The sequence below is a fragment of the Salvia splendens genome, chromosome 2 (genome assembly GCF_004379255.2).
Source record: "Salvia splendens isolate huo1 chromosome 2, SspV2, whole genome shotgun sequence".
NCBI classification, from domain to species: Eukaryota; Viridiplantae; Streptophyta; class Magnoliopsida; order Lamiales; family Lamiaceae; genus Salvia; species Salvia splendens.
In genome coordinates, this window is record NC_056033.1 from 39,206,172 (window position 1) to 39,232,665 (window position 26,494).

General features: G+C 40.2%; 2 protein-coding genes across 4 annotated transcripts; both read right to left on the reverse strand.

Moving 5' to 3' along the window:
* Positions 1-9,530: 9,530 nt before the first annotated feature.
* Positions 9,531-13,002, reverse strand: LOC121792730 (uncharacterized protein At1g01500-like). Of its 3 annotated transcripts, none has more exons than XM_042190800.1 (3): positions 12,595-13,002; positions 11,140-11,931; positions 9,531-10,083 (listed from the first exon to the last, which is right to left on the reverse strand). In XM_042190800.1, exons 2-3 carry the CDS (start codon positions 11,847-11,849, stop codon positions 9,960-9,962), a joined length of 834 nt encoding a protein of 277 aa, XP_042046734.1. In that variant the 5' UTR covers positions 11,850-11,931; positions 12,595-13,002; the 3' UTR covers positions 9,531-9,959. The 3 variants fall into 3 exon arrangements, with proteins under 3 accessions (XP_042046734.1, XP_042046732.1, XP_042046733.1); XM_042190798.1 differs by having other exon boundaries at positions 11,145-11,931; positions 12,595-12,999; XM_042190799.1 differs by lacking the exon at positions 12,595-13,002 and adding an exon at positions 12,361-12,506 and having other exon boundaries at positions 11,145-11,931.
* Positions 13,003-13,463: 461 nt separating this feature from the next.
* LOC121766086 (S-adenosyl-L-methionine-dependent tRNA 4-demethylwyosine synthase-like) lies at positions 13,464-18,201 on the reverse strand. The gene is made up of 9 exons (XM_042162430.1): positions 17,234-18,201; positions 16,461-16,576; positions 16,048-16,223; positions 15,502-15,692; positions 15,292-15,378; positions 14,789-14,946; positions 14,500-14,710; positions 14,271-14,415; positions 13,464-13,812 (listed from the first exon to the last, which is right to left on the reverse strand). The coding sequence occupies exons 1-8, from the start codon at positions 18,119-18,121 to the stop codon at positions 14,275-14,277; spliced, it is 1,968 nt and encodes a 655-aa protein (XP_042018364.1). The 5' UTR covers positions 18,122-18,201; the 3' UTR covers positions 13,464-13,812; positions 14,271-14,274.
* Positions 18,202-26,494: the final 8,293 nt, after the last annotated feature.

Genomic DNA, 26,494 nt, shown 5'->3' on the forward strand with positions numbered 1-26,494 from the left:
CATTCTATTTTGATATTTTGAGTAAGTTATTTATCATTCAACTAATTAAAATTAATTTGGTATAACATGATATTTATATGATTAAAATTTAATATTACACGATAAAACATGATTTACACAATTAAACAAGATATTAACAATTTGAACCTAATTTTTAAATCTTATTTACAAGATAAAAACAGATTTACATGATTTAAATCTAATTTATATGAACTTAAAGAATAAAAGTAAAGTAATTTTTAAAAATAATAATATTACTGTATCTTTTAAATAGATTACCCAAAATTGATGGATTTCTAATGGGTCAGCCTGATAAGGATACAAACCCAATAAAATTTGAATCAAACCTATTGATTTCATATGTCAAAAATTATCATACCTAAGAAACACATTTAAATTGTAGAAATGCAGCATTATTATGGATGAGACAAATTTTATTTATAGAAATCCAGCATTAATTAATAGGGATGAGTCGAATATGTGAACGGCCAGTCTTATCTACATGGTTGAAAATAAAGGTGATGTAGGAATGAGAAAAATAAATAATAGTAGAGTATTGAATATAATAGAGAGAAATGGGCAATATTGATGGTGATTGCAATGGTTTGTGTGTCGATGGGATCGTCGGTTTAGTGCTCCATCTCCATGTGATTCTCAAGGAGTTCAAATGTGAAGCCGATTATGGTTCCATTCCAGGCTTATAAATGCTTATTGTCTTACCTATGGATATGGTGGAGCCAATCCACAATGTGGATGCTGCTTTTATTCATTTCTCAACTCCAGGCTTATTAAACAGGATCTCATGATTAACATTTTTATTTATACTTGTTAAATCTTACTCCGTCTTTTATGTTATTCACAAATTTAATTTGCTTAAGATTTTTATTATCGATCCATTTGGCATAATAAACAAGTACATACACATAGATATAGGGTATGTATTTGGCTGGCTTGATGTGTATTGATTGTTTATTTTAATCTAAATGAATTTGAGAAGAAAAAAAATGGAGAATAGAAAGACGAAAGAGAAATTAAATAGATGAGAAAAAGGAAGAGAGAATAATAAAATGTGAAGACTAAAATATCCATAAAAATAATTAAATAAAAGAGATAAAAGGTGTAAATTGTTTCAAAATAAGGCAATCAAATTTGATTAACAAACCTGATGGGGTACGTACTAAACAAGCCCAATAACAGTGACGGCCCATCAGCCCAAAGCCCAAGGAAGAGTATCAGTTCGGCATTACCAAAGAGTTCGGCCCCAGCCTACAGCTCGGTAAAAGCCGACCAGTCAAGCTCTACTCTCAGATCGGCTAAAGCTGCTCGGCAATAGTTCAGCAGTTCGGTCTCAGTATTCGACCGAACTGGAAGATAGTCAACTCATGCAGGATCACATGCAGGATAGTGGACCAAGTACAGAGATAGTGGACTCATGCAGGATCTCATGCAAGATAGTGGACCCATGCAGGATCTCCATGACCTCCACGACATCCACAACCATCATTAGTGGTGATGCAAGCCACGATCTTAGTTCAATGTATAAATAGAACTTAGATCAGATAGAAAAGGGTTAAGTTCTCTAGAGATCAAATATCAAATAGCAAGTCTGTATTGTAAGCTGTAGAAAACAGATCAAGCAATACAACTCTGTCCTCTTTTCTTCCCGTGGACGTAGATTTACCTCAGTAAATCGAACCACGTAAATCTCTGTGTCGTGATCTGTATTTTCCTGCATTCATCACCATCAAAAATTCGCCAAACCATCATTGGCGCCGTCTGTGGGAAACAGAGAACCAAATTTGTGATAAAGCGAATTTTTGACCCTTTTTCCACCCCAAAAAAAAAAAAAAAAATGCATACCAGATCACATAACACCCATAATACCGTTCGTGATAACCGTGAGGAAGCTAGTCCAGCTCGCAGGTCTGAAAAACGGCCTCGGGAGACATCTACCTCCGGTTCTCACGAAGAAGGAACAAGCCACTCCAGGAGAGATCGCACCGAGTCTTCCCAGCAGCCCGATTTAAATGAAGCTGTCAAGCTGTTCTTGGCCGAGAAGCAGGAGGAGTTCTTAACCTTCCTGCAGAAGAGCCAACAGCCGGAGAAGACAACGGCGGATTCTCCCTCCTCATCCAGACATGAAAGTCACTACCGCAGTAGTGACGTGTCTTCCAGGAGAAAGAATCCTCAACCCCGACATGTTCCTGTTCCTCCTCGGTACCGGAACCACAGGAGAACTCCATCTCCTCCGTACCGAAGAGATGTCGGGTTCGCCATGTACGGAGCATTAAAGACTCCGTTCTCGGACGATATCACCCGAACTCCTTTGCCGCGGAACTACCGGACACCGTCAATGACTTATGACGGGCTAGTGGATCCTCATGACTTCTTGGGATGCTATCAATATAATATGGCGAACCAGGGTCTCAATGAGGTCCATATGTGCAAGCTGTTCCCCGAGCTGCTCATCGGGAACGCCAGAAGGTGGTTCGACAGCCTTCCTCAAGGCAGCATTAGATCCTACCGAGATCTAATGGATGCTTTCCACAGGAGGTTCTTTCAGAAAGCGGAAGCCCGAATTACTTCGGCTCAGCTGCTTTCTATACGTCAAGGTCGCGACGAAAAGATCAGCGACTTCCTGACGAGATTCCATAAGGAATGCCTACAAGTAGATAATCTCAATGATCTACTTGTCATTTCGGCATTCCAAAATGGAATCCTGCCCGGAGCTCTCTACAGAAAGCTCGTGGAGTGCGGTCCGCAAACAGCTCAAGAAATGTGGGACATTGCGGACCAGTTTTCCCGTGCGGATGAGGCAGACCGACGAAAACGGTCTTTAGACAGCTCATCCCGAGAAGAGAAAAAGAAGCCCGATCAAAGCGGCCAGGTGCTTCCTCGCCGAACTCCTTTTGAAAGAATTCAAAGGGCACCGGTACAAGGCAGATTGGGGCCACGTCTCAATCCTGAGAAGCCGCCCGCTCAGTTCGTACCATTAAACAAGTCAAGAGCGGAAATTTTCGAACTACATTCCGATATGTTCGAAAAACCAAAGCGGATGACGAAATCAGCCGCGCGGCGACCTCAGGATCAATATTGCTCCTTCCATCAAGCCCACGGTCACGATACCGAGGAGTGCCGAAATTTGGCTGCAGGTATTGATGTTCTTGTGAAAACAGGAACGTTAAAAAAATACCAAAGCAAGCAGCCGAAAAAGAACAAAAGGCAGAGAGGTGCGAACTGCAATCCTCAGGATCCGAAAAGGCATGAGGATCCCGAAGACGACGACGAGCCGCAATATGATGGAGTAATCCAGACTATTGATGCTCTCCCTGCCGGGAAGACTAAGTCGTCCCTAAAAGCAGAACGCAGAGGTTCCAATCAAGAGGAGCCAACACATAAAAGGCTGAAGAAAGACGAAGTGATTACATTTTCAGATGCCGATCCCGTCCCAGCCATCTCTCCTCACCAAGACGCTATTGTCATTCAAGCCGGAGTGGCAAACAAACTGATCCACAAAGTATTTGTGGATACAGGAGCGTCAGTCAGCATTCTTTTTAAAGAATGTTTCGATAAAATGGAAGTGGATCCAGCTCGGCTCAGTCCGGCTCCACTTCCTCTGAAAAGTTTCGCCCAGGAGGACACCCGCCCTGAAGGTATTATCAGCCTTCCGATCACGGTGGGAAAAGCGCCTACAAGCTCCAATACGATGATCGAGTTCTTTGTGGTGAAAGCTCGGTCCCCGTACAACATCATCCTGGGGAGAGACTGGCTCAACACAGTTCGGGCCGTTTGCTCTACTTATCACCTCACCATCAAGATCCCCACTAAAGGTGGGATAGCGGTCATCCGAGGTGATCAAAAGAGAGCAAAAGAATGTCTGCAGATTGCGCTTAAAAGTGCCGAGCAATCAGTTCGGCACCATCAAGCATAGCAATCACAGCAACCGGAGTCAGAGGCAAGCGAGATGACCGAAGTCACTTCAGAGCCGAACTCAATGACCGTTCAGTTATACGAAGATGATCCATCCAGAACGGTCAAGATCGGCTTCGCAGGAACGCCTCTACTCCGGGAAAAGACCATTCAGCTCCTCAAGGAGTACAAAGATGTCTTTGCATGGTCTCCGTTGGACATGACCGGAGTGCCCCCCGAGGTAATCACTCATCGGTTAAATATTGATCCTTCAATCCGGCCAGTAAAACAGAAGCAAAGACTCTTTGCGGCAGAAAGAAGCCAAGTCATCCATGACGAAGTCCGCCAATTACTAAAAGCGGATGTACTATTCGAGGTGAAATATCCTTCTTGGGTGGCCAATCCTGTGATGATCAAGAAAAAAGAAGGAGGATGGCGGATGTGCATAGATTTTACCGATCTAAACAAGCACTGTCCTAAAGATTGCTATCCCCTTCCGAATATAGATAAAAAAGTAGAAGCTTTGATCGGCTTCGAAATTTTCTGTTTTCTTGATTTATACAAAGGATATCACCAAGTGTTGATGGATGAGAGTGACGCTCCGAAAACAGCTTTCATTACCGATTTCGGCATTTTCGCTTATAAAAAGATGCCATTCGGTTTAAAGAATGCCGGAGCCACTTATCAAAGGATGGTAGACAAGCTTTTTCGGCACCTAATCGGAAAACAGGTTGAAGTGTATGTCGACGACATAGTTGTCAAAAGCAAAAGCACTTCGGAGTACGAAGACAACCTCAAATCCACTCTCGACGTGCTCCGAAAAGCCAACCTCAAACTCAACCCCCAAAAATGTACCTTTTTGGTAGATTCGGGAAAATTTCTGGGTTGTTGGGTTTCAAAGGACGGACTCAAGGCAAATCCCTCAAAAGTTCAAGTTATTCAGAACATGGCGATGCCGAAGTCCATACACGATGTGCAAAGACTAACTGGATGTCTAGCCGCATTGAATAGATTCCTTTCCCAAGCAGCCGAAAAGCAACTGCCGTTCTTCAAAGTGTTAAAAAAGGCACCAAAGTTTGAGTGGGGAGCCGAGCAGAAAAAGGCTTTTGACGAGCTCAAAAGTTATTTAGCCGAGCTTCCAATTCTCTCTGCTCCAACAGATGCCGAAGTGATTTTCTTATACTTAGCGGCATCCGATCAAACCATTAGCGCGGTGCTTGTACGAGAAGAAGGCCTAAAGCAGTTTCCCATCTACTTTACAAGCCGAGCATTAAGAGGTCCAGAAACAAGGTATCAACCTCTGGAAAAAATTGCTCTGGCGTTAGTAAATGCAGCAAGGAGACTGCGGCCATACTTCTATGCTCACAAGGTATGCGTCTTAACCGATCTGCCTCTTCGGCAAGTTTTGACCAAGCCAGAAGCATCAGGCAGAATCGCCAAATGGGCCATAGAGCTGGGAGAACACTCAATCGAGTACCTACCTCGAAAAGCCATCAAGGGACAAGCCTTGGCAGATTTTCTTGCAGAGGCCAAGTTCGATCAAGCAATCCCTGTCATTGCCGAACAGAAAAATTCTGCCAATGCCGAACTAGCACAGCCCTTGGAATCCGAAGAAGAGCCGCCGGACTGCTGGAGCGGATTCGTAGATGGAGCTTCGAATAAAACGGGAAGTGGAGCTGGTATTCTGCTTATCGCTCCCGATGGACACGAGGTAACCTATTCACTTCGGTTCTCATTCCCAACTACTAATAACGAAGCCGAATACGAAGCTCTCCTTGCCGGACTCCAGCTAGCGCAAAGTCTATTTATCACGTCTCTCAAAATCCATTGTGATTCACAAGTCATAGTGAATCACATGTTGGGTACAAGTGAAGCCCGTGAGGAGAGGATGAGGAAATACTTGGACAAAGCGCAAAGCATTAGCCGAAGTTTCTCTTATTTTCGGATAATCCGCATTCCCAGAGCAGAAAACAGCCGAGCAGATACTTTAAGTAAGTTAGCCGCATGTCCAAGCTCAAAGGTGGAGGAATTGATGCATCGAAGCATTGATGAAGCTGAGGTACATTCAGTAACCAGCTCGCCGAACTGGATGACGCCGATCTTACAGTATCTAGGTCAAGGACAACTGCCCGAGGATAAGAGAGAAGCTCGGAAAATCACATGCCGAGCACTTCGGTACGAACTTCATGGAGGAGTCTTATACAGAAAGTCCTACCTTCAGCCGTTATTACGATGTATAGGGCCAGAAGAGACGGACTACATCCTCAGAGAAGTTCATGAAGGATCGTGCGGCAGCCACATCGGAGCTAGAGCTTTAGCTAAAAAAGTTCTAAGATGGGGATATTATTGGCCAACCTTGGTACAAGAAGCAGTGCAGCTCGTCAAGACATGCCCGAAGTGCCAAATCCATGCAAATATCCCAAGGATGCCGCAGACCGATCTATCCACTATGCAAAGCCCTTGGCCTTTTATGCAATGGGGTATAGACATAGTAGGACCACTACCACAAGCTCCTCGGCAAATAAAATTCCTAATCGTTGCCGTGGACTACTTTACGAAGTGGGTGGAAGCTGAACCATTAGCTACGATAACGAGCTCGAAGGCATTGGATTTCGTCTGGAAGAACATAGTGTGCCGATTTGGCATACCCCACATCCTCATCTCGGATAACGGGACTCAGTTCACCGACAAGACGTTCAAGAATTGGTGCCAAGAGCTGAATATTCAACAGCGGTTCACTTCGGTCTCTCATCCACAAGCAAACGGACAAACGGAGGTAACAAATCGTATCCTGGTGAAAGGGTTAAAAGCTCGGTTAGAACAAGCCAAAGGACAATGGGTAGAAAATCTCCCTCAAGTCCTATGGTCCTACCGAACTACACCCACAACCTCCAACGGTGAAACTCCGTACAGTCTTGTGTACGGCACTGAAGCCGTGATTCCGGTGGAGATCGGCATACCCAGTCCCCGAACTCTAAATTTCTCAGCAGAAATGAATGACGACGGACTGAGAGCCGAGCTAGATCTTGCCGAAGAAAGAAGAGAATTGGCATGCATAAAAGCAGCCAAGTACAAGGAGCAAGTAGCCCGGTATTACAACCAAAGGGTGAAGAAGCTGCAATTTCAAGTGGGAGATCTCGTCTTGAGAAACAACGAAGTAAGCCGAGCAGAAAAGCTGGGCAAGCTCGAACCCACATGGGAAGGTCCGTATCGGGTGTCAGAAGTCCTCGGCAAAGGGTCTTACAAATTGGCTCACATGTCAGGAGAACAGGTACCCCGAACATGGCACATTTCCAACCTCAAGAAGTTCCATTTGTAAGAGACAGTCCGGTCAGTCAGTCTTGAGTCCTGTTCGGTCAATGTGCTTTCTTTGGTTTGCTTGGTCTTTGTTTGTCTCTGTGCGTTTTGTCTGTGTGTTTTGTCTGTCTCTGTGCGTGTCGTCTCTTACAAATGTTACTGAGGTATCTTGTTCTTCGAAGGCTGATCCCCTTCTTAGAACATATACAAGCCAACGATTGTGAGTCAAAGCTTCTAAAGAGGATACAAGACCACAATTCAGCTTAAACAAGCAGTTCGTCTGAAACGAACTGCAATAAGCCAACGATTGTGAAGTCAAAGCTTCTAAAGAGGATACAAGACCACAATTCAGCTTAAACAAGCAGTTCGTCTGAAACGAACTGCAATAAGCCAACGATTGTGAGTCAAAGCTTCTAAAGAGGATACAAGACCACAATTCAGCTTAAACAAGCAGTTCGTCTGAAACGAACTGCAACAAGCCAACGATTGTGAGTCAAAGCTTCTAAAGAGGATACAAGACCACAATTCAGCTTAAACAAGCAGTTCGTCTGAAACGAACTGCAACAAGCCAACGATTGTGAGTCAAAGCTTCTAAAGAGGATACAAGACCACAATTCAGCTTAAACAAGCAGTTCGTCTGAAACGAACTGCAACAAGCCAACGATTGTGAGTCAAAGCTTCTAAAGAGGATACAAGACCACAATTCAGCTTAAACAAGCAGTTCGTCTGAAACGAACTGCAATAAGCCAACGATTGTGAAGTCCAAGCTTCTAAAGAGGATACAAGACCACAATTCAGCTTAAGAATCAAGCACTTCGTCTGAAACGAACTGCAACAAAAGTCCGATTCACGCGATAAAACTTGCCTGAATTAGGACAAGGGAAAGTCCGATCCACGCGATAAAACTCGCCGAATTAGGACAAGGGAAAGTCCGATCCCCAAATTAGGACAACGGAAAGTCCGATCCGAGCGATAAAACTCGCCAAATTAGGACACAAACCAAGTCCGGTCAAAGAAGAGTTTACTTCATAAGACCGAGGACAAACATCAACTTACCCCGTACCTTTATCCAGAATGCCGAAGTGACTCGCTTCGCCGAAGTGATTCACTTCGTTTTTCGGGGGGGGGGGTAGTGATGGGGTACGTACTAAACAAGCCCAATAACAGTGACGGCCCATCAGCCCAAAGCCCAAGGAAGAGTATCAGTTCGGCATTACCAAAGAGTTCGGCCCCAGCCTACAGCTCGGTAAAAGCCGACCAGTCAAGCTCTACTCTCAGATCGGCTAAAGCTGCTCGGCAATAGTTCAGCAGTTCGGTCTCAGTATTCGACCGAACTGGAAGATAGTCAACTCATGCAGGATCACATGCAGGATAGTGGACCAAGTACAGAGATAGTGGACTCATGCAGGATCTCATGCAAGATAGTGGACCCATGCAGGATCTCCATGACCTCCACGACATCCACAACCATCATTAGTGGTGATGCAAGCCACGATCTTAGTTCAATGTATAAATAGAACTTAGATCAGATAGAAAAGGGTTAAGTTCTCTAGAGATCAAATATCAAATAGCAAGTCTGTATTGTAAGCTGTAGAAAACAGATCAAGCAATACAACTCTGCCCTCTTTTCTTCCCGTGGACGTAGATTTACCTCAGTAAATCGAACCACGTAAATCTCTGTGTCGTGATCTGTATTTTCCTGCATTCATCACCATCAAAAATTCGCCAAACCATCAAAACCTTTGTCCTGAGACAGCTGATAATAAGCAAAACTCATTGTCCAAATCCAATTTTATTCTTTTTTGTATCTACATTATCTTTCTAGAGTCTCTATATTCTTCTTCTCTCGTCATCTATCTGCTCAACATGCTAATTCATCTCCACATTTCATAGTTATTTTGTAATTTTGAATTTGATTTAGGATTCTCTTATATACTTCTCCGATCCTTGAGCTTCCTGATGAAAGAAATTTAACTTTCTCAACAATCTTGCAGCAAAACTATATTTATTGATCTTTAACAACTCAACTCAAGAAACAGAAAATATGATGAACCTCAACAACTAAATAATTAAAGGAAAGGAATCAACTTGTAAGGAAGCTAATTTTAGGTTCGTGTTTGAGGAACCCAAGTACTTAATGTTATTATGAGATATTTGGCTAATTATAATAACTGATTTTTGCAATAAAGCAAAAAAATTTCTAAGAATATTATTTTAGGCACTCAAAAAAATATCATATTCAGTTCTATAAATAGAAATAAAAAAAATATCATATTCAATACCTAGATATAAAAGTCTAAAAATATCCTTCATACTTGGAGAAATTTTTGATACAAAATTATGATTAATAGTGAAAAAGTAGCATGTGATTACATCTTAATTCAGAAACTACCACGATAATTTATACTCCATACTAATGCTAATGCTACTCTACACAAGTGCACACTATTTGTCAACAGACAAAACAAGCTATTTACAATATAAGTACTATAAAAAAATTTACACAGTCTTCAAATATCATTTCTTTTCTTAGTTCTGTATTTTCAGTAACACCATCAAAGAAAAATGAAAAAAAAAAAGAAAAAGAAATCAATATACTCTCAACTTCAAAATGCACACTGTAACGGCAGAGGTCCTTTACCCAGCCTATAAAAGCCGCCTCTTGAAGGTCCGGGCAGTCGTATGGTAAGTACGAACCAGTAACCCAACCCCAATCCCGACTCCAAGGCACACCCCAAGCCCGATTCCTACACCTACTCGGACCCCTGCATTGAACCAAGATAGCTCTCCGTCTTCTCCTTCAATATAGTCAGCCGGTCTCCAGTACAAGTCGTATTCTTGGTCGCTTTCTGGTTTATATCGGTTGTAATCTGCCAGCTGAAAAGAGCAAACAAGAACTCTCTCTTTAGCATCTTAACTGTATGAAAACCTATTGGTCAACATAGAGAATATCAGCATATGTTAGCAGCCAAAGCAACCATGTTTGGAGATCAAAATTACCATGAGAGACAGTATTATACTATTCCCTCCCATCCCGGTTAAGATGTCACACTTGTTGATGTAATTGAATGTATTAATGATAATGATGGTTTAATTTTTCTAAAAATGAAAAACTGACATTTGTTTAGATAGACTAAAAAAGAAAGTGAAAAATCTATTGGGGGGACTATTTATTTTGGACCAAAATCAAAACTATCCATGTTCAAATGTGTCACTACTCTATCAGACACGGCAAATTAGATTGCAAACGAAGCTAAAACATCCCTAGAGATGTAGCATTATGATAATTAAATTCCTAACGAGAAACGTCTAGCACATGCCAAACCACCAAATCTACAGTAGTATGTGAACAAACTATCCTATCCTGCAAAGAAGATTGGCCTTCAAAAGTTTCAATTGCAAAATGAGACACGGTGGGCCCGGAGCTGAGGTCGACCTACCTAGTATATTCGATGAAGGGCCATACATGTGTGTTTTTAGCAGCAAATGATATTATAGGAGACAGCAAAAAAAGGGTGTCAAACCTATCACTTTAATATATGTGCCTGCCCATACCTAAGATATGTTGAGGATAAGATTCTACTGTTTAGCTTATATTCAGTTCCAACGATAGTCACGATTGAAACATGTTTCACCAGAGGAGGCAGGCAAACAGCCATAGTGGAGGTATGGTGTGGATAAGATTAACAAAACCCAAGTGCATCCCAATTTTGAATAAATTATACACAGAAACTAAGTACATTTAGATGATGAGTAATTACTAGCTATTTGTCGAAGCGCCTTAATCTGGTTTTTTAGGCTCTCATGGAAAAGTAGACAACCAAGAAACTCATGTCATTATTTAATAGTAATAGAAATAAGCTGATTCAACATATCAGAGGATGAACATAAGATACGTTGCATAGGTCGGAACAAGTCAGAAAATTTAAATACCTTACCTGCAGATCATGCTCGGATGCAAGATCCTCATGAGATGCAGAAGCATCACACTCAGGTATTGAATGCAAGACACCCTTTCTGTGTTTCTTTCGGTGATTAAGCTGCACGCTCTTGGTTAAAATGACTGGGGTTCCTGAGGAGGTACCTGCCACGTAAACTTCAATCGTAGGAGACGAAGATTCAGAACCCGTTATTTGCTTCCCTTTCAGAAATCCAGTTCCAGCACTGATCACAGGTTCACAATTCATACACCACTTTCTAGCTGCATTCGCTGAATCCCCAACACCTCCATTGCTACTCGACATTTCCAAAACCCCGGAGATCACAAGATCCTCCTTGTCAAAAACCTCAAATTTCACACTTCCTGTAAACCTTATACAATCTGTACTGACAAATGTGGCCTCTTCTGATTTCTTATCAACCCTGTCGCGTCTAAGAATAGATGAGATCCCCTGTGATTCCATCGAGCATCTTACTCCGTTCACCTCAAGGACAGAGTCCATGGAAGCAGGGATGTAGTTGAGGGTTAGGCATTCCGGGGTGGCATCATCAACGAAGAAATTGCTGATCCTAACATAGAACACTCTCGCATCGAACCAATGCAATGAAAACCGGCCACCGGATTGGTACAAAGGGTGCCTGATAATCTGCAGGCCTTGATCACTCACATTACCATTGCTATGAAATTCATAAGAACTCCCCATCCTCTCTCTCTCTCGCTTAACTTTCACCACATTCTTTGGCAGACATTGATGAACTTGGATGAATGAGCTGAGGAACCCTAATCTGAACAAAATCAGTAAATCAAATCAATCCATAGTGGGGTAAATAGATTGAATAAGCTAGTAATAAGGCTATCAACTGTTCCCAAACAAGGAATTATAAAGGACACTGACTACATCTATGTGAGAATCTTGCGAAAAGCTACATCTGTAAGAGAAAAATGAGCTGATGCAAACCAAATTGCAATAGAATCAATATTACCCAACAATGAGATGATATAACCATTAAAAAAACTAATCTTTTCAAAAGAAATTCAGACAATAAGATTCAAGCCCTGAAAAATAGAACTGAATTGCATCAACTAATTTTCCACATTCAAGAAAATACTTTGGATGGAAAGGGAAAAAACATAGAGTGAGAAGAAAGTTGAAATTTCTACAAATAGTATTTTATCCATTGAACGCCATGAAACGTATCCACAAAGTCTCCTACCTTTATCACTTCATCTCTCTTTGCCACACCAAAACCTCAGACTCTCAACATAAATGTGGAATATGAACATATTAGAGAGAGAGAGGGGGGGGGGGGGAGAGGGAGTACACATGTCACCGAATGACAGAACCCAACCATCCAACTCACATAACTCAACAATAGAAAGTGGACAAAAAATCACTTAAAAAGAGAAATGAAAGGTCAGAAATTTCGGAACTGATGACAGCAGCTTACCATGAGTAATCTGGCCCTCTTCAATTAACATGAAAAGAATTTCTGGGCTTGGTGGAAAATCTCAATCTTGAAATTAATTTCAAGAAAAGGAATACAATCAGCTTATGATCTCTCAAATCGCTTTCCTCTAGCTCTTTTGTGTGGATGAAAATGGAATATTATGACACCCTTCTTTGGAATTACACCAACAATCAAAACAAATACAGCATAGCCAAAATTTATTGAGTAGGCAGAGTTGATGAAAGATCCTAGAGTTGGACAGACCTGAGGAAGTTTTATAACACAATAAAATATTTTATTGGTACAACAATCAAACGAGTGTACATAGTGATGGGGGATTAATCCAATCGTTCTTATCCGAAGATTTGGAGTTGACGAGGTCGGTGCCTTACATTATACTGAAAGTGATGTTTAAGGATTTAGCTAAATTTCTGAAAAATGACTTACTCATTTATGTGGTTCTAGGATTTTCAATGACGATATTATTGACTAATAAATTCACGATTGAATTATATACACACATTGACACATATATCAGCATCATGATTAATGAATAGTTGAATACTGCCTCCGTCCACAACAAAGTAAATTCATTGTGGTTAAGTATGATAACTAAAAAGTTTTTTTTAGAAAAACGAAACTATTTTCGTGGATGGAAGGAGTATTATTTGTCAATCGACGCAGATTTCATTGATCTTTACCTTCCTAAGTTTTACTCCATGTTTCTTGCTTTCATAGTTTTGCCATCCTTTTATGTATTACTAGTGTTTCTTTCGTGTGTTGATTCATATAGACGATGGATGTTTATCGTATGATTTTTAGACGTCTGAATATGTTCAATGCATGAATATACTAAATATAGAGTGCAATTAATAATAAAATATCATGTAACACGATATAATCCAGCACAAAATTATCATGTTATATGAAAATATACATGGATTCGACGCAAAATCGATACCAAAATTATAAGCAAGCTGCTTTTTTCAACTTCTTGACCTATCTAAAAATGTAGTAGCCTCAGAATGTTCAAACTCATTCGGCTATTGCTGTAAATAGACAAAGCTTAATAATACATGCCACATTGTCTTGCTCAGGTTCAAAACCGGCTGACATGTATGTTCCTTTCCTCGTGACAGTCGGGAAAACCAACCCCGTTTAGTAGCTTCTACAGGCTCTCTGCGCAGGCCTCGCTTAGAAAAATGACATCTTCAGTATCTGTTGAGGGATTGAGTGGTGATGATTTATGCAGCAAATGTTATGAATAAACTTTGAAAGACCAGAAAACTGTATTGTGGAGTATATAAATATGATGTATCATAAAATAGACATTGTTGAATATACAATTAAGCAAACTACTGAATATACAGATGAGCATGGTTCCTATGTGAAATCCATCAAACCTGATGAAATCAATCCCCCCACCCAATTCGATACTGAAATTAGAAATACTCTCTGTTCCATTGAAAACGAAGCATTTCCTTTTTAGCACGGGATTTTATGCAGTGTTAAGTTGAGAGAGAATAAATCAGAGAGTGGTGCTTCCATTTTTAGAAATGTGTCACTTTGAATGAGACATCCCGAAAAGAAAACTGTCATTTTGACAAATAGTCGTGAATACTACTAGCCAGAGGAAATGAAATAGATCAGCATCTCTGATAAAACTCAAAACATACCTGTTCAGCGTGCAGATTTGTGGTGCCGTTCTTTTCTATATCGAGATTGCTTTGGATCAAAGCCGCCTTCCTCTGCTCCATAGACAGCCCAGGATGGTGTAGGAGCCATGTAATCGTTACTGGTAAATGGCTCTCCAGCTAATACCTTCAGTTCAAAAAGAGACAGATATGATCAATAAATGGCAAAAAAAAACTACGAGGCATGTAGAAACTATGCTGAATTACTGACCAAGTTGTGGAACTTCTCGTAGTCTATCCATGTATGCCACTGGCCGTTGACTTTAAATTTGTCGACTTTTGCCAAAAGAACACAACACGAGTGGACATGCTCACAAGCAACCTCATATGCCCCATTGCTCTTTCGAGCAATGGCTTCTGAAAACTCCTTTACATCCTTATGCCAGGGGACATTTTCCATCGTTAGCTTCGATGTGGCTGACCTGTAACAGAGGTCTTCTTGTGAAATAACAAACAAAAATTAAAGACAAAAAGAGGTCTAGTATGGGAGAGAATCTTACGATCCACAGTACGTCACCCCTTTAATTTCAATAAAATCGGGATTTCCAACATCAAATAGGCTGGAATAAGCATCTATATCTTCTGTATTCCATCCTTTTACTAATGTCAAGCGGTAGACAGTGCGCTGTTGCTTCTCTTTTAGTGCTTTCAAAGAGTCCTGACATTCATTTCACAATACCTTAACTTAGACGTGTTATAACAAAAAAAAAGATTTGGGATTATGATAAATATGACAGAATAGACAAAAAGAACTACAATAAAATTATGAATGGTAAAAGTTACTGTTGGGTGATTTTAAAGCTCGGATTTATTTTTCTTTTTGGGACAAAAGATGGATAAAGAATTTCTGAATTGGAGCTCACACAATCATTTTCTTTCTTTTTTATTCAAATTTTTTTTAATATTACCTGCCATATAGTAGTATCTAACACAGTTAGATATTCATAACAGCAATATGACTTATAAATTCAAAAACAGCATCTAGTTCTACTAATGTACTCACAAGAAATCTCTCCCAGAAGTCGCTGAAGAGTGGTCTATCAATAGCCTTCAAGCTATCCTTAGTTGCAGCATCCACACTCACATATAGCTGCATGACCCATATAGAAACTGTCATCTATCTGGATAAAAATTGCCATCCAGGGTTCTACGGTCTTCTCAAAACATGTTTTTCACTAAAATCAATATAGAAAAGAAGACAGAAAAAGCACACCTGTGTGATAGGTTTCAATGCCATAATTTTTTCAGGAAACTGAGCATTAGTCACAAGAAAGGTCGAGATGTGCCTCCTGTGTAGCTCATCAACAAGAGTGTTGATCTCCGGATACATGATAGGTTCACCAACAAGAGATAAGGCACAATGTCTAGGAGAAAGACCTTCGGCCAGAAGCTCTGCCTTTACCCCTGTGCATATTTGAACAATCTAGTCAATTATCAGCAATACCACAAACCAGCTAAAAGCCTCACAAAGCAACTGAAATGCAGATCACAAAATCAACAAAGAAAATAATGATATACATTATCTTCTTGAATTAAACAGAAGGCTTAAGACAGAAAAAATCAAACAGATAGGCATAAGATTTACAAAACAGCATGCCAACCACTTTTCGAATAGAAGCACAACAATTTACAACAAACATCTTCATGCAATTTTTGAACAGAAAATGTTAATCCTCTCCGTAGCAAACAATTAAATCTATATATTATCTGAGCATTCTTGATACAGTTCTCAGAATTAAAAAACATTTAACTAACTTACCTGGAACTCCTTTCATCTGCTTTATCATTTTTTTATGTAGATCGATTGCAGTGTCAACGATGACCAATGGATCATCCATCTTCCACTGCCAGCTTTTCCCTACAGGATTTGTGTGATGTCTCCAACAAAAGACACATTTGTTTGCACATGCTAAACTAGGAGTAGCCTCCATGCACCTAGAGATTTAATCAAAGTCATAACACATAATGAAACCTCTACTAAATTCAAGGAAAATCATTGATACTAAAATGGAACACAGTTAATCTCATAGAGGCAATCAGAGTAGTATTTCAAGAAATTGAATAACTGAAATCGCATTTGTAGATCCGATAGTTGTATATTTCATGATATAAACATAATCCAAAACCTCCATGTTAAATAATAACCCACATCACAAACACTATTAAATATACCTGTGACTCTCAATGCCATAAAACGAGTGCTTGTAACATCCTCCACGCCCTCTAAGCTGAGACTTGGTCCATCTACAAATCTTAACCCCACTGTGAGAGCCAATTACTTTATACCCCTGCCACCAATATCAACCAGTTAAGATAATAGTTCATGTAATAGAAAGAGACCACAGTAGTATTTGAAGTGCACGTAACACAAAATTATGTTGACTGATTATGAATCAACATGATGGGAAGATCAGTCTGGAGCCAGGCTGTTAGCCTATACATAATTAGTTTTTCATTTCTATATTGTGGTAGGTTTCTAATTCATAATCAACTAATACATGAAACTCCATCCGAAGGGTGGCAACTTCTTAAGTATGAATTGCAAAACTATTTTAACTTGTGAAACTTCATAGACACATAAATATCACATATAATCACAATAAGTTAGAGATACAGACCATACAAACTTGGTAAATTTTAACGAGGTATATATAAACTACCAGAAGTCATACATACACCACATGAGCTCGATTGGCTATATACTGGAATCACAGAGTATACTGGTCAAAAGTATAAATGAATAACAGAAAATAACTAAGCAAGAGCTGATTGAAGTCCGGAAAGAGCCATAAAGCAGAACACCCTAGCATTTCCAAAGTTGAGCAAAATGCACAGAATATGAATAAAATAGGAGATCTTCCACAGATATGAATATAACAACAAATTACCCAAAAACCTGAATTTCCAACTCATCGAAAATAGCCAATTCATAAACAAGTTTTTACCTGCTTCTCTAAATTTGCCCTTATTACCGGGGTCACCATTTCTTTCTCCCCATTGGCAGCATGTCCATTCACTTTCCCATTAGCCTTAGCTTCCACTGCTGATCTTCTTGAAGGCCCCTTTCCCGCGATATCCTCAAGATCAACAACGTCTGACTCTTCCACATCCTCATCATCTTCCTCGCTGTATTCACCTTCACTCTCACTCCCAGCTACATAATTTTCGTAACCCTGCCCATTTTCTACCACACTACCATTCAAAACCCCAATAATCTTCTGACTCCACCGATCAAACACCCCATCCAAATCCCCCAAATCCACATCCCCTTCCCCCAACTCTACCAGCTCCCTACCCCCAAGCTTCCTCAGCTTCGCGGAAACATCTCTAGCCACGGCATTAAACGTCTCCCCATAACTCCCACTCCCCACCCCAAAAACAGCAAATCTGCACTCCTTGAGCACGAGAGACCCAACCCGAAAATCCTCAGCGCTCTCGGCCAGCCAATTCACCAAAAAGGCCCCGTCTTGAGGGGGGCCACCGTTCTCCCATGTCGAGGCGACGACCAAGACGAGGGTTTCCTTGCATAAATCCTCGGGCTCGTAGTCTTTGGGATCGACGAGATCAAAAGGGATATCGCTGAGGGTGAGGAGAGCGTGGAGGCGCTGGGCGAGGGCTTTGGAAGTGTTGGTCTGCGATAGGAAGAAGAGCTTGCCCCTTTTGGGAGGAGCGTGGTTGTGGCATCCGCATCCGGTGGCTACTGCGGCGGCGCGGAGGCGGAGGCGGCGGCGATTGAGGGATTTGTGGAGGAAGTAGAGGGCCGCGGAGGCGGAGAGGAGAGTGAGGAGGGTGATGCGAGCGGGAGGGAGCGAGAGCGACGACGGGAGCGGCATTTGCAGGTTTCAAGTTGGGGTTTTCGAATATTTTTTGTGGGTTTATATGAGATTTAAGGATCAAGGGCAATCAAATTAGCTTCGACTCCAAAATTAAATCTTTTTGAAGCCCAACTCAATAGTAGTATAATCATCCCCTTTGTTTATCAAATGCTAAACTATATCCATAGTTAAATGAAATGAAATGAAATGAAATATAAATGCACTTGTCAATAAAGGTGAATCCAATTGGGTACGGGTTCGAATTATCCCATCGTTGGCCCATAATAGTGATAAAGTTGTAGTCGATCTAACGACAATCCTTTCGTTCCAACCATTCGGGGTTGAGACTTTCGCTCTTCAATAGTCATTTGTTGTTAAGTACGACCGTCACATTATCTCTTTCAACTAAACAAAGACGATATTCTCAATTGTGTTCAACCCTACAAGTTTCGTTTTTTGGATTAGTAGTTGTTAGTGGATAATGAGTCTCATCACATTAGTGAGGGAAAATGATGCGAAGCATATTTCCTATACTTTCCCCCCGTAGACTAAACATTTCTATGTTAATTGTAATTCACCAAGTCGTGTTTTGAGTGTAGTTTTGGGTGTTGGAAGCTGTAAATGCGTCAGAAGAGCAGGCAGAAGAAACACCCGGCCGGGCGAATTTTCTGGCACAAAACACCCGGCCGGGTGAAATGTTCGATGCATGAGGAGTCCAGAAAGTTCGCCCGGTCGGGCGTTCTGACATCACAAAAACGCCCGGTCGGGCGTTTTCCACGATACCCCCAGTAGCACTTCGCCCGATCGGGCGATTCTTGCCTCTAATTTCGCCCGGTCGGGCGTTTGTTTTTTTAATTGCAAAATTGCAGTTTCATGCGGCAGTTCCTTTTTCCAAGAAGAGGGGAGGGACGAAAGGAAAAAAAGAAAAGAAAGGAAAGAAAAAGGTGTCAGAGGGTTCTGGGAAAAGGGAGAGGGGATAGGATCCCCTGCTGTGGTGGGAGCACAGCAGGGGCTGCTGCTCCTCACAAAAATATTTTAATTTTTTTTTTTTTTTATAATTTGAATTTAATATTAAAATATTTGTATGGGAGAGGCACAGCATCCCCTGCTGTGCTCCCACCACAGCAGGGGATCCCATCCCAAGGGAGAGAGCAAGTGAGAGGACAAAAAGGTGTTGGAGAGAGAGATTGATTTGGTGGAGTAATTTTGGAAGCTAGTGATTGAAAAGTGACGTTGCTATTGAAGAGAACTTGACAGAATATTCAAGTCATACATTATCTTGGATTTGGTTTCAAGGTTTTAATGGCTGACTCTCAATTTATTATTTTCGCTACTTTTGAAATGCTTGGCTAAAAATCTTAGTGTTGCTCCATACATGTAATCAGATAATTTGTTTGTATGATTTATTCTATGTTCTTCTTTATCTTATGATCGTCGTTATCACAATTTTATTGTTTAAATCTATTATTTTTGGTGCATCATTTGTAGTAGATACTTATTCTTATTCAAATGTCTCTTTAACTTTGAATAAGATGGATCATTGTGATAATGAATTATCAAATAGATTTGTTCAAATGATAATTTGATAATGGATTTCTTGTGCTTATAATAATTGATCTTTGAGTCTCGCGCTTCCGTAGGATCCATAGATTAATGAAAATTAGTTTATAGAATATGTGTTCAACTATTCTTAAGCTATTGTATGTCGAGCATGTTCAGTGCTAGCATCGAGAATTGATTTCATAGTCCCGTAATTCATAAGATAGAATTGGACATTAGATTAAATCACTGTTTTATCCGTGAATGTTTGGAGTAACAATTTCTTCTCTTCATTCGTCTCGCTCATTTAATCTCTTGTAATTGTTTTTGCATAATCTAGAAATCAAAATCTTCAAATCAAAATACCCTCTTTTATGTGTTTTCTTTATTTTGGAGTTAATTGATCTTTACCTTCCCTGTGGATCGACATCTAAAATAACTACATACGAAGCTGTAATCTTGCAGTGAAGTTGTAATATTTGGGTTAATTAATTGAACTTGAGTGCTATATTGTCTTTACGTAATAAACCTAAAAATTACACATCAGAAAACCTTTTTAAAATTAAAAAGTGCATATTCTTGTGGGACAGACTAAAAAGGAAAAAGTGTTTATTCTTGAAGGGCGGGGAGAGTAGTTGACGGGTTAAAATTGATACTAATACATAGTAGTAAAATAGAGTATTTGAAGGATTGTACGATGGAACGAGCTCAGAGATATTCAATCCATCAAAGTTATATGGTGAATTAGCTTGATATGGAGTAAGTATTTAAGTTATTAACCAGAGTAAAAACCCTTCAAATGTAATATGTGAAGAAGCATGTGAAGCAGTGAATTTATTGATAACATTGTTTTTATGAAATAAAACATGGTCAGTATAATGTGATATGTTAAGCATGCCGTATTGACGAATTTGCATATTAAAAAAACTAGTAATATCAATTATTTTTCATTTACTTATTTATTTTCAATATCATTGAAAACTCTGTTCTTGATTTATCATAATTTCTATGTTTACCTGTTTATAGTTTTTTTACATTTTAATCATGTTCTCATAACTTTGATTGATTTTTATTTGAAAAATAAGTGTAGAATAATTAAATACCGAAAAGTTTGAAACATTATAAACAAAAAGGTTTATCATTCTAAAACGCCCACTCTTCATAAAACATGTAAATCGAAAACTATTATTGAATTTTCTGGAATCGCTTATTTTACTCTTTCGAGAAAGAGAATGGTAAATGAATATACAATAAATGCATACATATAACCTAGCTGATGTGTAATTATAGGTCGATTAAAGCAATATGGTTTTGCACTCAAGTTCAATTAATTAACTCTAATATTACAACGATTCTGCAAGAATACAGAGTCGAATGTAGTACTTTGAGTGTCGATCCACAGGGAAGGAAAGATTATTTAATTCTAAAGCAAAGGAAAGACATACTAAAAGGTATTTTGATTTGAAGATTTTGTTTTCAATATTAAGCTAAAACAATTAAAAGGAATAAAACGAGTAAGACGAATTAAGAGAAGAACTTGTTACTCCAAACATTCACGGATAAAACGGTGATTTATTCTAATAGCCAACTCTATCTTATGAAATACGGGACTTTAATATCAATTCACGATGCTAGCACTAAACATGCTCGACATACAATAGTTTAAGAATAGTTGAACACATATTCAATAAACCAATCTTCATTAATCTAAGAATCCTACGGATGCGCGAGAATCAAAGATCAATTACTATAAGCTCATGAAATCCATTACCAAATTATCGTCTAAACAACTCTAATTAATAATTCATTGCCACAAGGATCTATCCTATTCAAAGTTAAAGAGACATTTGATTAGGATTATGGAACTACTACTAATGATGCACCAAAAGTAATAGATTCAAACAAGGAAATTGTGGAAACGACGATCATAAGATATAGAAGAACATAGATTAAATCACTTGAACAAATTATCCATTTACATGTTTGGAGCAACACCAGAATACTAGCCACTCATAATTAAACTAGGAGCAATAAATAATTGAAGGAAAACCCTTTTAATCATGGAGCTTTGAAGAAAAATAGTAGCTTTGACTTGGAATCTCCTATCAATTACTTTCTTCAAAACAGCACGTCACTTTCTATTCACTGTCTTCTCCAAATGCCCAATTCACGTGTCGCCATTTCCCCTCAATTGAATCTCAATTTTTGTCCACCAAATTGCTCTCCAGATTCGTCCGTCTCTCCCAATTTTTCTCCTCTCTCCCTTCGTCACTCCCTTTGCTCTCTGTCTTTTCTCCCTTTTTAATTCTTCAAACCGCCGAGAAAACTGTCAATTGCAGTTGAGAATGAACTACCCGGCCGGGTGGAATTTTACAACTACAAAATCACCCGGCCGGGTGACTGAAATTCGACCCTTCCTGGACTCGCGCTGCTTACAAGATCTCACCCGATCGGGTGGAATTTTAACTCCACAAATTCACCCGACCGGGTGACTGAAATTCCTCCCGTCTGGACTCCGTATTCCTTACGAAACGCACCCGACCTGGTGTGTTTGTTGGTGCAAAACTCACCCGGGCGGGTGATTGCTGCTGCTGCGTGAAACGGCTGTTCGGAGCATTGGGCGTCATTTCCGATGGATTTCCGGTGAACTGATGTCCTCCGCGCTCATCCTCAATGATTGTGGGATATGCAGCAAGAGGTGAGATGGCTCCAGATGGGGTGATCCTCGTCAGCATGCTTGTTACATATGCTGTGCAAGTGAATTTGTTGCTTTGAATCTGGTTCTGAGGTTGATCCAAAGAATTTGGAACATTTACAAAACTGTCCCAGTTAAGCTGTTTTCCATAAAGGTTCGAGCTTTCGCCTCCATTATTCTGCTGTGGTTGGTTTTGAATGGTGAATTGACTCTGCAAATTCATGGAAAATATGTAGCACTTGGGGGAAAAATATAGACAATATGCTTCGCATCAAATACCCCCAAACTTGAGCTCTTGTTCGTCCTCGAGCAAGGTTGATTTTAAGCACAATAACTCAACAAAGTCTAACCCACAAAAAGTTTTCATCACAAAGAATCATGTAGGAACGTGAATGACAAAAATCTAAACCCCCAACAATTCCAATCAAAAATTCCCACTTTCAAGAACAATCACCTATCAACCTAGAACTTCAAGTCAAGGTGCATTTCAAAGTAAGTCCAAGCATAAGATCATACAACTCAAACCATCATCAATGACTCGTCAAGCATTACTAATCACGTAGACTCGCGGATTTCAAATCAAACTTCATTAACTCTACCAAGCTATTTACAAAACATCCACAATGCATCAACGAAAAGGTCCAAGGTCTTCGTTCAAGGTTGTAATGGGGCTAGGGATGAGGTAGGATAAATATGGATAGTCAGCTCAAAGGCTACACATTTGAGTGCCAAATTCTTCCCTCCTACGACTTCCTTCCAAAGATCAAACAACAAAAACTTACACATTACAACCAAACTTTCACTCCCCCAAACTTGAGATCATTTTAGACAAGATCACATCTTAAAACAAAAAGAAGTTCTAACTTTATTTCTCAAACTTTTCATTCTTTCTTTCTTTCTTTTTTTTTTGAAAAGACCTCGACTTTTGCAAAAATGGAGGTCGTCTTTTTCTTTTTTTCTTTTTTTCTTTTTCTTTCTTCTAAGAACTTCATTCTTTTCAACTATACATTACATCAAGTCTAAAAATGTCTACTCTTTACAATTCACCACCCAACACTCCAAACTCAAATCACCAAAGCTCAAACTTGTTTTTTTTTAGCACCCAAATAGTAGCAAGGTCCATTGATGAGGCTAAAATGAGGCTTATTTAAGTGGCTAAGTGATTGGTTAAGTGTTTACACAAATAATAGGGAATTAAGCTCAAAGTGGCTTCTAGGGGGATCATGTATAGGACTAGGCATGTGATCATTTGGCCATGAAGTTCATCCTAGTGCCTTATCCTCCCAAATCGTTGACACAAATGAATACAAGCACGTAACTCGATAAAGCAAATCAATCCAAAATAATTTCCACAAGACAAGCGATTTTCATACTCTCCTCAACTCAAGAAATCGATTGTAATCACAACATGCTCTTTCAAATAAATTCATGCACTCATTCCATTCATCCTAAGCTTCAAAGTTCAAGTAAAATCAAGCAAGATTTCCCAACCAGAAAGCCGAAGATCTAACATGCACCCGTCAACTACATAGATTCAAAACACCTTTAGCAAACAATACACCCAAGAAACATGCATCAAGCAAGCATAAAAATCATTGACAACCCCCCCAAACTTGAATGCTTCATTGTCCTCAATGCATGCAAAGAAGAACATAAAAAGTAAAGGGAAAAAAAAACTCCCCCAAACTTGGCATGAAGTTCGTAGTGCATTTGGGTGGGAGGGTGGGTGTATATTCCTTTGCAGGTGTGCTTCCTCCTAAGCTCCAAATGAGTCCTATCTCCATGTTGCTCCTACACAGATAACAAAACCTACAAAACGAAACACTCAATTCAAAATAAATGTTAGAGGAAAGAATTGAGCAAACAAAACCTCCAACATAAGAAATAAAAATAAAAGAAAAATAAAAACTTGGGTTGCCTCCCAGCCAGCGCCTTTGTTTATAGTCGTTGGCTCGACCTTCTTCATCCTTGATCTACACTTTTGAGTCCACAAGTGTAGCCACTTCTCTTGCCTCCATGCCACTTTCAACTCCAACATAGGCCTTCAAGCGTTGGCCATTCACCTTCCACAGATTGTCATTTTTCTGATCTCGGATCTCAACAGCACCGTAGGGGTACACCTTGTGCACCACATAAGGACCCCACCATCTTGACTTGAGCTTGCCCGGAAACAGTTTGAGCCGAGAATTGTATAAAAGGACCAGTTGTCCTTCATGGAAATGACGAGGCTTAATGGCTGCATTATGTATCTTCTTAGCACGTTCCTTATAGAGATCAACACTCTCATATGCATGAAGCCTAAACTCATCCATTTCATTCATGTCAAACATTCTCTTCTCGGCTGCCGCATCATAATCCAAATTGAGCTTTTGCAAAGCCCAATAAGCTTTATGCTCAAGCTCTACCGGCAAATGACAAGCTTTTCCAAAAACCAATTTGTATGGTGAAGTTCCAATCGGGGTCTTATATGCCGTTCGATATGCCCACAAAGCATCATCTAACTTTTGAGCCCAATCCTTTCGAGACGACTTCACCACTTTCTCAAGCACCCGCTTTATCTCTCGATTGGAGACTTCAACTTGACCACTCGTTTGGGGATGATAAGGGGTACCAACCTTGTGTTGGACACCATATTTGCCTAGGAGGTTTTCAAACAACTTGTTGCAAAAATGAGTTCCTCCATCACTGATAATGGCTCGAGGTGTCCCAAAGCGGTTAAAGATGTGATTCTTGATAAACTTCAACACCACTTTGGCATCATTGGTTGACGAGGCCGCTGCCTCTACCCATTTGGACACATAATCAACAGCTACGAGAATGTACTGTTGCCCATTAGACTTGGGAAACGGTCCCATGAAGTCTATTCCCCAAACATCAAAGAGTTCTACCTCGTGAATGTTGTTCATTGGCATTTCATTTCTCCACGAGATATTGCCGGTTCTTTGGCAACTGTCACATCTCTCTACATAGGCTTTTGCGTCCTTGAAGATCGATGGCCAATAGAATCCGGACTGAAGCACCTTAAATGCGGTTCGACGTGCTCCAAAGTGGCCGCCATACACAGAATCATGGCATGCAGACAAAATCTGAAGGTGTTCATTCTCTCCCACACACCTTCGAATCACTCCATCACTACAAATACGGAAGAGAAACGGATCTTCCCAAACATACGTGCGGGTGTCACTCAAAAATTTCTTCTTTTGATTAGAAGACAACCCTTCTGGTATAATGCCCGTGACAAGGTAGTTCGCCAAATTAGCAAACCACGGCACATATGCTTCCCGAGCTTCCACTTGCAACACTTGTTCGTCGGGAAATTTCTCATTGATCCTTTTTTTTTCTCTCATCTTCCGTCTCTTCCAATCCCTCTAGTCCAGACAGGTGATCAGCTACCAAATTCTCGGTCCCCTTTTTGTCTTTAATCTCCACGTCAAACTCTTGTAGTAAGAGAATCCATCTCACCAACCGAGGCTTTGCATCTTTCTTATTCATCAAATATTTGATAGCTGAATGGTCCGTGAACACTACCACCTTCGTGCCAAGTAAATATGCCCGAAACATCTCAAAGGCATACACTACTGCTAACATTTCCTTCTCCGTCGTGGTGTAATTCAATTGAGCTTCATTGAGTACTTTGCTAGCATAGTAAACGGCATGTAGGACCTTGTCTTTCCTTTGGCCTAAAACGGCCCCCACAGCATAGTCCGAAGCATCACACATCAACTCAAACGGCTTAGACCAATCGGGTGTGATAATGATAGGAGCTTCGACTAGTTTTTTCTTCAGCAACTCAAATGCCTCAAGGCATTTCTCATCAAAGACGAATTTGGCATCCTTCTCAAGTAAGTTGCAAAGTGGCTTTGCAATCTTTGAAAAATCTTTGATAAAACGTCGGTAGAATCCCGCATGTCCAAGGAAACTACGGATGCCCTTCACATTTGTTGGGGGAGGTAACTTCGAAATCACATCAATCTTAGCCTTATCCATCTCCAATCCCAACTCCGACACCTTGTGTCCCAACACTATGCCTTCTTTGACCATGAATTGACACTTTTCCCAATTTAGCACGAGATTAGATTCTTCACATCTTTGTAGGACCCGTCTCAAGTTTTCTAAGCAAAGGTCAAATGAGGATCCAAAGACGGAGAAATCATCCA

Coding starts and splice junctions, on each gene's coding strand:
- LOC121792730 (XM_042190798.1), bottom strand. CDS start 11,849: ATGGGGAGTTCTTATGAATTTCATAGCAATGGTAATGTGAGTGATCAA. Junction 10,084..11,144: donor CATCCGAGCATGATCTGCAG/GTAAGGTATTTA, acceptor TGCTCTTTTCAG/CTGGCAGATTACAACCGATA.
- LOC121766086 (XM_042162430.1), bottom strand. CDS start 18,121: ATGCCGCTCCCGTCGTCGCTCTCGCTCCCTCCCGCTCGCATCACCCTC. Junction 16,224..16,460: donor TATGGCATTGAGAGTCACAG/GTATATTTAATA, acceptor TTAAATCTCTAG/GTGCATGGAGGCTACTCCTA. Junction 14,711..14,788: donor GGGGTGACGTACTGTGGATC/GTAAGATTCTCT, acceptor CCTCTGTTACAG/GTCAGCCACATCGAAGCTAA.